Genomic DNA, 16,653 nt, shown 5'->3' with positions numbered 1-16,653 from the left:
CTTCCGCCTTTACGTGATGACGCACTTTTTGCCTCGTTGGAAGGAAGGCGCTTTCAAACAGGAAGAAGAAAAGCCAACTGACAGGAACGGCTGAATATAGACACGGTGACGAGAAAAACAAACACAAAGACGGCGAAATCCACACACACTTATTCGGGTGGCATTTTACCTTCTGTGGTAAGAAAATGTAATCCCGTACCTAACTCGGTGTCCTTAATAGTTTGCTGCATGTTTCATTTCGACAAAAAAAACGTGAATTATACCATACAAGTCAAGCTAATGCTAATTAGCGCTATTAGCTTGAAGCTAACTGGTCTAACATGTACATCTGTTGATATACGCGGATTGTACTGTAAGTGATGGAAAGCACGAAAACATGTCCCATATCACTGTGATCATTTTGCCTCTTTTCTACTCATCACTGGGTCGTGTACAGTAACGCTAAACAAATGCAAGAGTGTTTTGTTTCGCACGACAGATGTGGTCACATTGCACATGAAGTGCAATCGTACAATGGAATTGTAACGTGAAAACCCATTCGGGCTTTAAATCAGTAGTGTTTTACTGCATGTTATGCTGAAAGTCGCCTTTGTGTTGACATTGCAAGCACATCTCGTGATAAAGGTTTGAGGGGGCGGGGCTCATAAGAAGATGAGGTCATGTTGAGAGTGATGCAATATGGAGGCAACTTTTGTGAACGTCTCACCTCTGTACCGTCATAGTATTGTTTGAAAACTTTGATTCCATTGAGCAGGAATTCTATAACTGGTGGGACAGTACCCAAAAGTGGGTCGCGAACAGGTAATAAAAAAATAAAATGTAGAGCATAATTCTGACTTAAAACTGTAACTGTGTTGCGTTGATCTGTAGCCTTCATTTTCCTAAAAAAAAGATCAACTGTTGATGTTGCACTTAACTAAAAAGAAGAGATCAGTGCCAAGGTGTAACATTTTTTACGTGCAGTTATGTTCAGCCTCAGTGCTCTGAAAGGCATTTTAAACGTGGGGGTGAGTAATTATGTTTAAAAATATGACATTCATATGTATTCAAATGCTGTTTTTGAACACTACTGGTCGCAACTTAGCAACAATAGAAAGATGCAGGTGGCAAGTGACAACATACTTCCTATCCTATAATCTTACCTATTGTTCCTTGTGTGGTGTTTGATGCCTTTGACAGATGTCAATCACTGAGGACCAAACAGACATGGATGGAGCAGAACTGCTTCGGTTGCAGTTTGACGACAATCAGGATGCTTCTTCCGAGGAGCAGCTCTTTGATTACGTCAGTAGGCTCATTGATTCCTGGAGCGCCGAACAGGATGTAAGGTTTCCAAAATGTATTGTTTTTAATCCATGAACCAGTATAGAAAATGAAAGGGGGGGCATTGCGTTCAGATGTTCATGCATGATGGACGTCATCAAAGCTTGTGAGACTTCACCGGTGTTTTGCTTTTTAAATCGATTATGATTCTGAGGTCTTTGATTCAATTTGATTATCGATGCATGTCATTTGCGTTTTTTTTTTTTTTTTTTCATTAGGTCTTTTATGTCTTACTGTGATCGATAAGAGGCCAAAATCGGTTGGTCACCATAACCAGGAATTATTATTATTAATCAGTTTATTTGAAAGGGGAAAATGTCACCTTCTGTGATGTAGGAAAGAGCCTGACTGCTCAGCACAATATACTGAAATATGATTAAATTAATGTCAATAACATGCACAAATTCACCAAGTGTATATACTAATTTAAATACACTTGTACACTACTCACTTAGGAATTCCAGCAATGCCTGTTAAACGCCACTAGGTGACGGTATCATTTTGTAAACACATTCCCATTCTCGCTCCATAACCAATGGGTTGGTTGGTTTGGTTACTTATTTATTATTTTTTTTCAGTTTTGTTATGGAGTCGTTAACGCGTCTTCGCAATTGAATGAAAGTTAAGAATTTTGAATTCCTACTTGAAACAGTGCCCTATACTTATTTAATTAAAGGTTTTATGAGCTTTAAACAAATGAATCCACTTTCCATTTTTCTTCAATCAGGCTATAATGTTTTGAAATGAAAAAGCAACTCCGAAGTCAACCAGTTTACTCTTTTGTAGGTTCGCTTGTATTTTTAAGTGCAGGGTTTTTCTTTTTCACAGCCACAGACAGACCAAACTAGATGTGTATGTCGATAAATATCTGCTATTCTTGCCGGTTTGAGTTTTGCATCACATGATGCATTTGGCAGCGTGTCATTTATGTTTTTAATCCCTGCGCTCAGGTGCTCAGTTTACTGCGGGAAGAGGACAACGTGGAGACTCTCTGTCCCTCCCATTCCCCAATCAGCAGTGACAGCGGCATCTCCGACTACAGCAGCAACGCCGGCCGCGTGGGAAATGGCACGCCCGTGGGTTGCCTGAGCCCCGAGGGAGGCGACATCGACATCTCCCACAGTCCCAGCTACTCCAACCCGAGCCCAGTGTGCTCCGAACCCGCCTCCATTGCTGAGGAGCTGCAGGCTGAGAACCCAGAGTTCTTGAGAGTCCAGGCAGATCACAGCTACTCTTTGCTCAGGGGAAAGTGCGAGGACATGGTTGTCCTGCAGAGTGTGTGGACAGAAAAGTCTGACACAGATGTCTTCATTGATCTCGGTACATGTCTGCATCCATTGAATACTCTTCCAGTCAAATCGGAATTCTTCCAGACATCGCGAGCAGGCATTAAACTCGCTTTTTATTCCAAAACGGTCCATGCCAATAACACTCTTTCTCTCTAGTCTTACTTCCTGTATGCGCATGATGCAATGCCATATATACATCACGCTTGTCTTAACTTTAAGGCAGATAAAAACTGATGTGGTTTAGATGCGTTAAAAAAAAATTGTCTTGAGCAACTTGTTGTCGTCCCCCTCGCTAGCATTTCTCATTGTGTGATACAAAACAATATCCACCCGTCTTTTTTTAATAGCACTTGTCCTCATTAGTGATGGGTGAGCTGTAGACTATCCTAGCTGACTTTAGGCAAGAGGCGTGGTACACCCTGCACAGGGTGGGTTTATTTGTGTGCAGCACTGTTTCATAGAAAGTGCTATATAAATTAAAATTTTAATCAATATTCCTAAAAATGTCAATGAAATGACTGGTAAGTAAGGCTGCGCGATGTTTTGTTTTGAGTATCGTCATCGGTTTGTACGTGTGCGCAATAGGCACATTGCAGGGTCTGCTGGGATGTTGGTGTACTGTTAACATAGTGAATCAACTAAGATTAAAAAGTGTCCAGCAGGGGGACCTGTTCTGACGTTCAAAAGATTAAAAACATGGACACCTGCTGCATTTCCTATTTAGCTCTTCTGAATTGAATGACTGTAGCCGGGTACGGGGCAGCTGCGTGAGTGTGTGAGGTGCGTTCAGGAACACTGCATAAATGTGACTGAATGTGGTCTTTTATAATATAGTCTGTAATTGTAAACATGGATTAGTAGTAAAATTATTATTATTTGTATCAGAATACTTTAGTTAAAACACTGTACGATCACACTGTGATAATACGGAATTTATTTTGTTTTGCAGTATAACAACGTATCAATTATTTTGTGAATATAGTCAGCCAGAGCTGCGAGGAATGCAAAGTTATCAATGCCCTTTCACCATTGTTCCTGTCATACTGTGTTGCATGTCTTTGTTTGCACATTAAGGACAAAAGTTCTGTTTCTGTTTTAATTCCCCATTTAAAAACAAAAGCAACAAGTTTTTCCTTGTGTTTTTGAGATTTTAGCGTGAACGCTGCAGGTGGCAACATGGGGGAAATGAAATGCCAGTATTTTGAGGGTAATAGCCCTTCAGCAACAAATTGAGGAAAACAAAAACTATGAAATAGTTCGGTTTTGGATCGGTGAACGTAGTTCAAAATTTTTTAATTATGAACTGAACTAGTTCATTTTTAAAACGACAACAGAACTTTGACTTAGTTCGCGTAGAAAATGAATTTGACCAACACTGAAAAATTGCAATGTCATTTTTTCCAATATTGTTCAGCCTTACTGGGTAGTCCCTTTGCCATTTGTTAAATGTTCTTCAAATGATGCCCGCAGATAATCTGGTGACTGAGGAAATGGAAGATGAGTTTGCCAGTGAGCTACCTTATACACTGGCCATTGACGACGCAACGCTGGACAGAAAGCAGCACGACAACACACAACAGGTGTGTTCATTCAGAAATCATTCGTCCCAAATGCGAGACTACATGCAAAACCATGGCTTTTATTTTCATTTAAAAAAAATTATTTTTTATATAGAAATTTTTTTTAATTGCAGTTCCAGTTTAAGGACATTGTGCTCTCTGAGGAGGAGAAGCGGCTTTTGGCGAAAGAGGGAGCAACTATTCCCACAGACATGCCTCTCACTAAGGTAACCTCAGCCAATGGACAAATACGATAGCAGTTAGAGGTGGGAATGTCGAGCCACCTCACAATTCGATTTGATTACGAATAATAATTTTTTTCCCTATTTTGTTTTTCCCCTAATTGTATGACTACTTGCTACTTTTAAAAGAGTATTATTTGTAGTGACCTTTATTTCCATGATTAAAAGAAATTAGATACATTTACTTACCTCATCTTTTATTAAAACAAAATCACAACTGTCTTTTCAATCAGAATCAGAATCATCTTTATTTGCCAAGTATGTCCAAAACACACAAGGAATTTGTCTCCGGTAGTTGGAGCCGCTCTAGTACAACAGACAGTCAATTTACAGAACACTTTGGAGACATAAAGACATTGACAAAAAACAATTGTGCAAAAAGATGCAGAGTCCTCTAGCACTTAGAGCAGTTCGAATGACTAATATTGCAATAGTCCGGTGCAATGACAATCAAGCCTATTGTGTTATATATTTGTATATACTTGAGATGAATGTTATACAGGTACATCTCAATAAATTAGAATATGTTAGAAAAGTGAATTTATTTCAGTACTCCTATATAGATTCATGAAACAGAAATTAGGAAGGAATTTTCCTTTCTGATTTCAACATTAAAAATAATTTTCGACATTAAAAATAATTTCCATTGTTTCTTGATTGTTACGAAATATTCGAGTTTCTACAGATGGTGAATTTGGGGTTTTTCTTTGCTGTAAGCTATAATCATCAAAGTTTTACATGTATATAAAAAAAATGATGAAATATTTTACTTTGGGAGTGTTATTTTTTTTTTTAATCAGATGCATCCATAAATTATAAAAACAATCTACAGATTAATCGGTTATTAGAATAATTTTTAGTTGCCGCCCTAGTTTTTTTTCCGCTCAGTTAATATGCGAGAGTTATGTCATCGCATAACGCATGTTCAGGAGGTCGTCGGTTTACGATGGATTTCCGTTTGTAAATTGGCGACATAACCCGAATTTGTGCGTGATTCGGAACACAGGCGTGAAGTCATAATTAAAGCAGGTGGGTACAAACATTACCCTACAACAATAATAAAAAAAAAACTTCCAACACAGTTAAGCGAGAAACACACGCACCGTTTTTTTTTTTTTTTACCAATTTAAAATGTGAACGTGAGAGACTGTTATTTGAACTGTTTTAAAATTTATGATTATCGGCCCTGATCCATTTCCCAGCAGATCGCGAAGGAAAAATCCCTTTTAACAGACCCCACACGACAGGATAATCTCTCAGCGACATCTGATAATCAGACTTTTGTTTACTTGCTGGATTTACTCTTTATCAGCTCATTTGTATATATCTGGCCTGGCCAACCCGCGGCTCGCGAGCCTCATGCGGCTCTTTAACTAGTTTCATGCGGCTCTTCAGGAGCTGTCACATGACATGCGTCAAAAATGCTTGGCTGGCGCTGTCATTCACTCCCCCTACAGCTAGATGGCACACTGACCATGTAAGCCTGTTTGAGTGACGTCAAACGAGCGACGAGAGAATCTTTGGTGTGACATCATTTGTGTTGTAAACAATTTCCGTCAAGTTACCTCTTGAAATGGCAGGGAAAAAAAGCACAGCCAAACGAAAATATGAAGAAGAACACAGGACGTTTTTGCCAGAGTGGGAGAGTTTATATTTTTTTTGTTAAACGTAATGGCAAGCCGATCTGCCTTATATGTCACGCAGCATTAGCGCATTTCAAAGCTTCAAATCTTCAGCGTCACTTCAGCTCACTCCACCCTAACATCGAACAGGAATTTCCAAAAGGGACTGAACTTCGCAAGAACAAGTTGGTCGCTTTGAAAAGCAAGGCAGAAAAGCAGGTGCAGTTTTTCAAAAAAATTACAAAACACTCGGAGACCGTAACGCTTGCATCATATCAGCTGGCTTGGAAGCCAGACTGTTTGAAAGCCCCGCTCGTCACAGATGAGGCTGCGGCTGAGTTGGAGATGATCGACCTTTGTGAGGAGGATCAACTGAAAGCTGTTTTAAGGGAAGGGACCGTTGAGTTCTGGAAAAGTGTGCCAATTGAAAAATACCCCAACATCAAACGAGCTGCGCTTAAGATACTGTCCATGTTTGGGTCAACGTACGTCTGCGAGTCTGTGTTTTCTACCCTGAAACATGTGAAATCAAAGCATCGATCTGTTCTGACTGACACTCATTTGAAAGAATTGCTTAGAGTGGCAACAACAGAATACAAGCCAGGATTGTTCAAGATAAGGAATGCCAGAAATCTCACTAAGCAGCATAGTAAGAGAAAGATGTTATTGAAAATTATTCTATTATTGTTTGTGGACTTGCTTGAACTGAGAGTTTGTGTGTGTGAGACAGTGCACACAATGTTAACTGTTGAAAATTACTGATATTATCATGTTGGTGTGGTTATTTTCATTAGATCTGGCTGAGCAGAGGTCTGTGTATGCGTGCATACATGATTAAAAGATGATGTTCATGTGTACCCGTGTATGTGGCTCTTTGCAGTAACACAGAAAAAAAAGTGGCTCTTAGTCTCTGACTAGTTGGCCACCCCTGGTATATATCATGTATCTTGCTGTTGTTGTGTACACAGGCTGAGGAGAGGACCCTGAAGAGGGTCCGGAGGAAGATTCGCAACAAGCAGTCGGCTCAGGAGAGTCGCAAGAAGAAGAAGGTCTACGTAGACGGCTTAGAGAGCAGGTAAGATGAACTTGTTGTCTGCGTTTTTGTACCTTAGACAAGGAGACGAGATGAGCCCGATAGCTTGCTCAGGCGGGTGAGTCGTTAATTACTTTACAGCCAGCTCGCTGTTTAGTCTCCATTCAAATGCAAAAAAATCACAATTCTCTCTAGTATCACTCACTCACTCTGAAGGGAGGTCATTAATACGCAAATCACTTACTACGAATTAGCATTAAAGAGAACCGTGAGCTTTTAAAAGGGCCTTTGCGCTAATTAGCGACTTGATCTTATTTAAGTGAGGGGAATCCTGTCTGCTCTCCCACCCCCGTAGGGTCGCCGTCTGTACTGCGCACAACGTGGAACTGCAGAAGAAAGTCCAAATGCTCCAGAAACAGAACATGTAAGCACACTTGATGATGCCTTACCTCACAAATTAACACAAAATAACACTCTCTTCTTCCATTTTACTCCTCACAGCTCTTTAATTGAGCAGCTGAGGAAACTGCAGGCCGTGGTGAAGATGTCCACCTTGAAGGCCAGCACGACCAGCACGTGTGTCATGGTGAGAGGAACTCTCATTTTTTCAAAAAGTTGTTCTTTCCTTTTTCTTTATCCATTGTGCTTTCCACCCTCAAGGTGTTCCTGCTCTCCTTTTGTCTCATCGTCTTCCCGTCGGTTAACCCGTTTGGCAGCAAGACGGAGAAGAAGGAACTCTACCTTCCTTCTTCCAGTAAGTGCTTTCCAACTACACCTGCCCAGTATTATACTTTTAATAGGCTCAAAAAATAAAAAGAAGGATAAGAGGGGGAAAAAATTAGCCGTATGTCGTTACTTTATTTTAAACCTCTATTTGTCTCAAAATCTTAAGATATTATAACCTGTCGTTAAAAGTTTAGCTTAAATTGATAAATACCGTAATTCTCTAGGTGTATGTAGTATTAATACACTAGTTTAGGGCAACTGTGGTTGTTTTTTGTTTTGTTTTTTTAGGTTAGCTACATTTACTAGTGGCGGCACGGTGGCCGACTGGTTAGAGCGTCAGCGTCACAGTTCTGAGGACCCGGTTTCAATCCCCAGCCCCGCCTGTGTGGAGTTTGCATGTTCTCCCCGTGCCTGCGTGGGTTTTCTCCGGGCACTCCGGTTTCCGCCCACATCCCAAAATCATTCATTAACTGGTGACTCTAAAATTGCCAGTAGGTGTGACTGTGAGTGCGAATGGTTGTTTGTTTGTATGTGCCCTGCGATTGGCTGGCAACCAGTTCAGGGTGTGCCCCGCCTCCTGCCCGATGACAGCTGGGATAGGCTCCAGCACGCCCGCAACCCTAGTGAGGAGAAGCAGCTCAGAGAATGGATGGATGGATGGACATTTACTAGTAAGAACTCTTGCTAAGTCTAATTACCCATTCTATTGGCAGATAATTGTGCGCCGCTATTCATGGGGGTTAGGGGCCGAGCCCTGCTGCCAATAGCGAAATTCCCCATGTGATTGACGTCCCCAGTATAAATGTTTAGAATTACTTAAAGATGCCACAAGATGGCGGCAAAGCATGACTTCAACATAGTTAGTTCCTTTACACCAAGATGCCACATTCTGTCAAGTAATACTTTTTTTTTATTTTATTTTTTTTGCTTTGGCCGAACCTTTAATAATCTTCCTTATTTCATTACCTTCTTCTCTTTTTATATGTTTAGCACAGTTTCTGCAGTATACAACATTTATACACAAACGACACTTATCTGCTGTTACGAACCAATTTGGGGGTTGAACAATGGCCACCGCGTCTCATAAAAAAAAAAGACGCATCTTGTCTTCTAAACAAAGAAAAATAAAATATTTGAATTCCGTAAGCACTAGTTTTTAGTCATTTGTTATCATCTAGATATGCTATTCTTTTACTTTCCAGTAACACTCCTACTGTTGTTGTTTTTGTTGTTGTTTTGTTTTTTCACAATCTCAGTCATTTCCCGAACTTTACGCTCGCTGCCGTCAGAGAGCACCGATGCCATGACCTACCTGGAACCCGAAGACGACGAGCCGGACCTTCATCTGCTGCCCCAAGCCGAGCTGGAGAACACCGATGACATCTTCGCAAGCGGTAAGAAGAATCAAACCCCCGACTACCAGCGCGTGGAGCAGCCCGACTCGGAGACAGCTGTCAACGGCAACTCTTCTTCCGACTTCCCCGCGGCCCCGCAGGCGGCGGAGGTGACGCCGGGGGTGGGCGGCGGGGCGGCGGGCTTACAGGAGGGCTCTTTAGATTCCGTGGTGGCGGCAGCTGTGGGCTACGAGGTCCCCGGGTCCAAGGGGAACTGGATAGACCGGAACCCTCCGTCTGTTATATTACAGCAGCACCGTTCAGATGAGATGTAGTGTGGTTACGTATGTGACCACCAGATGGAGCCATATTATAAATCTTCATTGTACCAGAGGGAAGCTAAAGCAGGGTACACACGCATACATTCAAGCATTTCAAACTCATCTTCCATTACCATTAAAAACAAATGATTACAGATTATTTGATTTTGAACAAATACCCCAGAAGTGTGCAGGTACATGCACATGTGGCGAATGCTGTCAGGCTAAAATTATTTCCTCACAAGAGACACAAAGCTTGTCCCAGTTTAGATGTATCACTTCACCATAGTTCCTTGTCACTATTGCCTATTTAGACCGGGCTTTTGCACCATTTTATGGTATTTGAGCAAGCACAAAAATAACAAATAGGTGAGTTATTCAGTGAATAGCAAATATGCGGTGGATTACTGTACTGATTTTTAACATCTTAACTGTTCAACCGTGCGAACACACACAAGGGTCTGCTCTCATAAATATTGAACAGGTTTGTTACTTTTTTTATACATATAATCAGATAAGGGAATAAAAGTCACTCTTAACACACACCACACCACAGGATAATCTCTCAAAACAATATTTTAGAGGCAGTCTGTAATCTGTTTTTTGCTGATTTGGATCGGAAAGGGGGCGAGGAACTGCAAAATTTTTGCCCAATTGTCAGTATGTGTGTTACTCCGCTTCATACAGTACATCGGGACATCCACAGTTGGACCGCCTCAAAAGTAGTGCAGTTTGTAGTTCAACCAGAAGTTGGTGATAACATCCATCCATCCATTTTCTGTACCGATTATCCTCACTAGGGTCACGGGTGTGCTGGAGCCTATCCCAGCTATCTTCGGGCGAGAGGCGGGGTACATCCTGAACTGGTCGCAGGGCAGTGGTGATGACAATAAATGGGAATTTGAATTTTGCGTGTACCACTGTACATATATTTTGTTTAAAAAAAAAACACACAAAAAAAAGCGGGGGGGGGGGGGGGGGGGGGGGGACTTATAGTCATCCTAACAGCCTTCTGATGTACTACTGTTACGTTATTTGCACTTTTCTATCTTGTAAACAGCAAAAAGGACATTTGTCCTTCATGAAAATGTTAAAATACAAACATGTATTTAAAAAGGACCCACTATACCAACAAGATTAAATAATGACTTTATTTTATAGATAAATGACACACCCAAAGCTGCTTGATTAGCTTCCATCAGTCATTGCTTGATAGAAGAATAGGCTGCTTGATTAAAGAGATTTGGATCATTGCACCATGAAGCCATTGCAGGACATTTGGCCATGTACAGTAGACAACTTGTTTCCCTTGTAACAAGGGTTTGTTTTGTTTTGTGTGGAAATTCATGTGATGTCCTCCTTATGATACTCTTGTTTGGTTAAGGAGGCATTGTTTTTATATACATGTCATGTCCTGATTTCATTGTTTCTTGCAAACAATAATGATACTCAGAAAACTATTGTGCAGTTAACTATATCCAAATATGTAATGACATGTTGTGCCAGTGAAGCATTTTTAGTTTATTTCTATGTTACTATTAATAGTAATGGCATGTAAAGGGCACTGTTCTGTATTATGATCAGATGAGATTTCAAATGTTAGAGGAAAGGCACTGTTTCAAGAAGAATGGAATGTAAATAAGATGAAATCGTGGGTTTTTCTGTATGTCGGACCTCTTTACATATATGTTAATAAAGTTTTTATGTACCAAAATGGTCCTCTTTTTGGACTTTTATTGACGGTAAGAAGGTTTGCACACAAACATGATTCTGGACATCATAACACGTTTTGGTTTTTTTTTAATAGAAGAGCTGCATCTACGTTGACAATCATGAGCCCGCCCCCAAACTAGGTGATAAGAATTTGCGACCATAAATATTCGGAACAGGTTTAACATTTCCAATTGTCTGCCCTAAATGTTCACTCAGCAGACTTGGGAGGGGAAAATAACTTAACAAACACCACAGGGTAATCGCTCATGATAATCTTGTATACATCGGCAATCACGAATTTGCTGACTTTGGTCAAGGCAAGGAAAATACTTCATCTTCACTCAGACGTGGTCCACCCTTGGTTCGTCGTGTCCAAGTCCCGTGCTAGGCAAACAATATTTGTGCTGCATTAGACATGACATCAGCCCTTTTTTTTTGGGGAAGCGGGGAAGTAGAGGCAGGTGACTGATGATTCATCATCAGGCATGACTCATGATTACAAAGCAACAAGCTCAGACTCGTTTGTGTAGAGGAAAGGTCACAATATGAATGGCCTGAAGGTGGCGCTGTAAGTCTAGCTATCACTTCTGCACAAAGGAATACAGTCCATCAGACTAAAGGTGCTTTTTTTTTTATCAAGATGCATTTAAGACAAAAAACAATATAAGAGAAACTACACGTCTTACATGAAAATATTTGCAGGGTAGGAATATTTTTGTCCTCAAGGGCCACTTTTAATTTTAATACGAAAGATAGGCCAGGTCTTTGGCACACAAGGTTAGTTTGTTGTTTGTAATTCATGTAGAGTGTTAATTAAATTTAAAAGTGAAATATTTGTTTTTGTTTATTTTTAATTAATGCAGACATTCGGGCAAAAAAAAAAAGTTTTACGCTGGACTACTGTGTTTAAACAAAGTGAAGGCTAAAAGGCAATAGAGGAGGTGGGAGCTCTTTGTATTGTCCCCAAAAAAAATACAATAACTAAAGCCTCCGTGGATAAACGACACGCGTGGCGACAGACGGCTAATTAAGCTAATAGCTAGCTCCAAAAAAAAGTGACGTGTGGCAGTTTTTTTTTTTTTTTTTTGCCCTCGACAAACATGTCGTGATGCGGAAGTCTAGCCTCAACCCGGAAGTGAGCGTCGTGGAAGAGTTGATTTCCGCGACCAGACAGGCAGTGCACACGTAAGTCGAATACACTTTCGAGCAAGCCACAATGTTTGCTGGAGCCAAAGGAAAGTGTTGGCTTTCAGGGTGGATTTTTTTTTTTTAAATAGTTGCTATTTATAGTCTGTTAATTCCCCTAGCTGGGAAAGTCCTGCACTTTGGAGAAGGTTGCACAGAGCTTGCACCTCTGAACCTTTCCCTGCGTTATCCCATGCATTCGAAATCTCAACAACAAGTCTTGGGAAAAGATCACTCTCTGCATAACAGTTATCTAACCTCCACCTTAAAGAAAACATGAGCAAAGTTCCTGGCATTGTAAGGTGCATTGAAATCAACTATTGATTTAGTAAGTATTTATTGTGTAATAAGTGGAGGAGTGATTTAAAAAAAAAAAAAACTTTCTTATGGAATACTGGGAAAACCGCGATAAAGACGAAAACAAAGCGCAAACATATTTTGCAATACACTTCATTTTTGTGGAGCCAACCGGACACACGTGATGGATTTTTACTGCGTAATCGGGAAAAGTGGAGTTCAAACTTCACTGTCCCATTTAGCAGCGGTTACGTTGAGAAAGGCGACAAGAAGGTGGGGGTGATTTCTTGAAAATTCGTAATCCTCCCCCGCGTGGGCTTGTCAACAAAACCTTGAGCTGTAAATGCCGGTGGAGGAGGAGGAGGAGGAGGAGGGGGACTTTTGCTTTCCTCCTGGCCGACTTGCTGTGCACCAATCCGGGCGAAGCGTGAGCGGAAAGGCCCGCCCCTTGCCGAGAAACCACGCCGGGGCTCGCTATAAAAGCTCCCGCTGCTCGCTCCCAGCTCAGAATAACGCCAGACAAGACCGTTTGTTTTCCATCCCTTCCCCACTGGAATACACGAGCTCCATTTGCTTCTTTTTGAAATATTTTTGCACCACCCTCCTCCATCCTGCGCTCGCTCGCGTCACGATCACGCGTGGATTATAACTATGACTCTTGAGGAGATCCGCGGACAGGAAAGCACGATGGAACACAACGAGAGGTGAGTCTTGGACGCAAACCAAACGGATATATTTTGGTTTATGTTGATTTTTGTGCAGGAGTCTAAAGTGTTTTTTTGTTCTTGTGGGAAAAAAAAGGGTGCAAAGTGCAGGCACGGCACTGGAGGAGCTGCTGCTCGCCGCTAAGAAGCAAGATTACCTGACAATCGGCGTGTACGAGTCGGCTAAAGTCATGAATGTGTGAGTATTTTTTGAACGCATTGGAGAATTATTATTATTATTTTTTTTTTATTTGATGCCCAAATTCAAATGTCTTCTTCCTTCCGCAACAGCGACCCGGACAGCGTCGCCTTCTGCGTGCTGGCCAGCGACCAGGAGCACGCGTGCGACATCGCCCTGCAGATCCACTTCACGCTCATCCAGGCGTTCTGCTTCGACAACGACATCAACGTGGTGCGCGTCACCGACATCGAGCGCCTCGCCGACCTGGTGGGCGCCGACGAGGGCGGCGAGCCCAAGGACGCCCACTGCATCCTCGTCACGGTAAAGGAGCCGTCATTGAACGCGACGGGGGGGCGGGGGGGATTAAAAATGAGAATAACTTGGCAAGGAGCTTCTTACAGTGACACATGGGTTAATTTAGGAATGTTGCATACCATACCAGTACAACGATTCACCCTTGAGTGCTTACTGATACCGATACCAAGTACGACTTGTACTTTTGAGCCATCAAATTTTAATTCACACGATGACAGATGGTTGGAAATAAAAACATTTCTTGCTTTCATCCTGACAACTGGCCATTGTGCCAACTTTTAAGTATCCATGTCTGATTATCATTCGAATAAGTCCAATATTAGCACGATACTGATACTACATATCGGTGTATTGTATTTAATTAAGTTTTTCCCATCATTTATATATATATATATATATTTTTTCCTATTCCAGAGCCCCAGTGCAAATCCATGGAAGGACCCCGCTCTGGACAAGCTGAGTCTCTTCTGCGAGCAGAGCCGCAGCATGTGCGACTGGGTGCCCACCATCACCTTCCCAGAACGCTGACTCAGTCACTCGCCCCCCAAAATCTTGTTGAAGATGCATCGACGATGATGATAAGAAAGAAAGTCAAGGCTTCACTTTAAGGGTGTTCCGGGCCTTTCTTCCTCCCGTTTGTCTGGATTAATAGGCTGTGTGGCTGGAATGGAAAGCTCACCATCTCATTTCCTCCCCCGCCCCAACCTGCCCGATCCCTGCTTCCACGTGCAGGGAGAAAGCAACCTTCCAGGCAGTGCATTCTGGGTCAGGACGTTGTGGATTATACCCTGAGGGGAGAAAGACTCAGAAGCCAATAAAGAGGGGGAGGGGCGGGGGTGGCAACGGACACTTGGGGAGGCGTCGCGAGAGCGATGACAGCCCACACGATGATTGGCGAGAAGACGTCGGCGGTGCGTGGGCACGACTGCATCAGACCGTGCAGAGGTGGATGCGAGAAAGTGCGGAGGCTGGACCGGAGCTCATCAGATGGGAGTGATGCTGATCCGGGACGAGAGTGGCTTAACAAAATATAAAAATAAAAGACTGGACATTTTCTTCAAGTGCAGATATCAATAGAAAAAAATAATCTTGATTTGAGCTGCGCTTTTAATGACATTTTATGAACTTTGATGAGCGCTTACTTTCTTGGAAACTGTGCAAGCGAAGCGAAGCAAGCATTCATTTGAATTTGCACACATTTTTTGTTCATGAGCTGTGAATAAATATTTGAAATCAACTGCCTTCTCGATTCAGAAGTGTTCTTTCACCTTTTGCTTCATCAGCTTCTTAACAAAGGCTATTCACTAGAAAAGTATGCAAAAGTTCTCCAGCAAAGCAAAATCGCATCAGTGCTTATTAGTCATGCAACATGACTAACTGAGGTGTGACGTTTTGAGCAGAGAAACTGCAATCCACACCAGAGTGTATTCTCAAGAGAGTAATGCAGACGGTATGCAAAACACCACAGGAAGCAACACCAAGTTGGTCATTACATGTCCTGCAAAAAAGATTAAAATGGAGGAAACGCATCAATAAGAGCAGAGGACGCACAGAACGCACCAAAGTGTATTCCAAAGACCGTATGCAAAACTTCACATTTTGCAAACGCCATGTTGGTAATTACTAGTCCTTTTGGCATCTAAATATAGTAGTTCATTTGAAGAATTATCACATACGAGGGTATTCAAAAGATTCGAATGCAGACGTTATGCAAAGGTTTTCAGGGAACTTGATGCCGTGACAATAATTAGTAGGACTGCAAAAATACTTTATTGGTGTCTTTGACAGCCTTGGCCATCTGTTTGAGGAAATACAGTACATACAGTGCACCGGAGTGCAAAGCGAACGATATGTAAAAATTCAACACCGTGTTGTTCAGCAAAAAAAAAAAAAGGAGGTCAGAGGTCACTATTACAAAGACAGGATGAAAAGGTTCAACCTCAAGATGTGCCAATCCAACAATTATTAGTCTTGCATAAAACAAAAGAGATGCACGACTCACACTCAGGGAAATATTGCATGATTTTTTAAAATATACATGTATAGTTTTGATGATTACAGTTTACAGCAAACAAAAAGCAGAAATTAACCGTCTCTAGAAACTACAATATTACGATACAAACAATCAAAAATCAATCAAAATGATTTAAAGTAGAAATTAGGCATTGATTTGCTCTCTGAAAAGTATTTTCCCAAGTGTCTATCAAATCTATGTAATGTACGATTACTTAGCGGTACGTACCATGCCGGTTACAATCACATGAACGACTTTTAAAATATCAAAACTCTTGCTTTTATTCTCAGCCACTCTCCGTGGCAACCCGTTTCTTCCTTAAACTATTACTCTATCTTTTTATGGTTTAATAAATGTGATAAAGTACAATACAATACATTGGATCGGGACCGGGTTTGACTGCGAATAGTGAAAATCTGCAAATAATTGAAGGCCATTATATAATTGCGTGGAAAAAATATATATACTTTTTAACTCGAAAAATTCTCAAATAAGCGCGGATATAACAACAATATAAAAAGAAACACCCATTTTTTTAAAAATGTGAAAAAAAAAAAAAAAAAAAATTTGAAATTGGGAAAAAAAAATTGAAATGAAAAATGCGAACAGGAGAATCCGCAGGTGCTGAGCCGTGAATATATACCATATGTGCATCATCAAACGTATACACAGGCTCGCTATTCAATGTGCGGGGGGTGAGTCGGCAACTGTCATTTTTTTTGGGGCGGGGGGAGCGACGGTCCGGTCCAATTGGGTTCGATCACATCGCGCATTATGCGGCGGGTCTGTTTAAAAC

The 16,653-nt window shown here is 41.4% G+C and overlaps 2 protein-coding genes across 3 annotated transcripts; both read left to right on the top strand.

Annotated features, from left to right (window-relative positions):
* The first annotated feature begins 25 nt into the window (after positions 1-25).
* On the top strand, positions 26-11,162 carry creb3l3l (cAMP responsive element binding protein 3-like 3 like). Of its 2 annotated transcripts, none has more exons than XM_061767774.1 (10): positions 26-177; positions 1,180-1,323; positions 2,274-2,643; positions 4,083-4,192; positions 4,306-4,398; positions 7,004-7,110; positions 7,424-7,492; positions 7,570-7,654; positions 7,729-7,822; positions 9,051-11,162. In XM_061767774.1, exons 2-10 carry the CDS (start codon positions 1,180-1,182, stop codon positions 9,461-9,463), a joined length of 1,485 nt encoding a protein of 494 aa, XP_061623758.1. In that variant the 5' UTR covers positions 26-177; the 3' UTR covers positions 9,464-11,162. The 2 variants fall into 2 exon arrangements, with proteins under 2 accessions (XP_061623758.1, XP_061623759.1); XM_061767775.1 differs by lacking the exon at positions 26-177 and adding an exon at positions 653-801.
* A 1,923-nt stretch (positions 11,163-13,085) lies between these two features.
* gadd45ga (growth arrest and DNA-damage-inducible, gamma a) lies at positions 13,086-15,080 on the top strand. Its single transcript, XM_061767780.1, has 4 exons — positions 13,086-13,347; positions 13,445-13,546; positions 13,639-13,849; positions 14,258-15,080. The coding sequence occupies exons 1-4, from the start codon at positions 13,295-13,297 to the stop codon at positions 14,369-14,371; spliced, it is 480 nt and encodes a 159-aa protein (XP_061623764.1). The 5' UTR covers positions 13,086-13,294; the 3' UTR covers positions 14,372-15,080.
* The last annotated feature ends 1,573 nt before the right edge of the window (positions 15,081-16,653 follow it).

This window comes from Phyllopteryx taeniolatus, chromosome 3, assembly GCF_024500385.1.
Source record: "Phyllopteryx taeniolatus isolate TA_2022b chromosome 3, UOR_Ptae_1.2, whole genome shotgun sequence".
Taxonomy (NCBI): Eukaryota; Metazoa; Chordata; class Actinopteri; order Syngnathiformes; family Syngnathidae; genus Phyllopteryx; species Phyllopteryx taeniolatus.
Note: the sequence above shows the minus strand (reverse complement) of the source record. Positions and strands in the feature narration are given on the sequence as shown.

Coding starts and splice junctions, on each gene's coding strand:
- creb3l3l (XM_061767774.1), top strand. CDS start 1,180: ATGTCAATCACTGAGGACCAAACAGACATGGATGGAGCAGAACTGCTT. Junction 4,399..7,003: donor CAGACATGCCTCTCACTAAG/GTAACCTCAGCC, acceptor TTGTGTACACAG/GCTGAGGAGAGGACCCTGAA. Junction 7,493..7,569: donor ATGCTCCAGAAACAGAACAT/GTAAGCACACTT, acceptor TACTCCTCACAG/CTCTTTAATTGAGCAGCTGA.
- gadd45ga (XM_061767780.1), top strand. CDS start 13,295: ATGACTCTTGAGGAGATCCGCGGACAGGAAAGCACGATGGAACACAAC. Junction 13,547..13,638: donor TCGGCTAAAGTCATGAATGT/GTGAGTATTTTT, acceptor CTTCCGCAACAG/CGACCCGGACAGCGTCGCCT. Junction 13,850..14,257: donor CCCACTGCATCCTCGTCACG/GTAAAGGAGCCG, acceptor TTCCTATTCCAG/AGCCCCAGTGCAAATCCATG.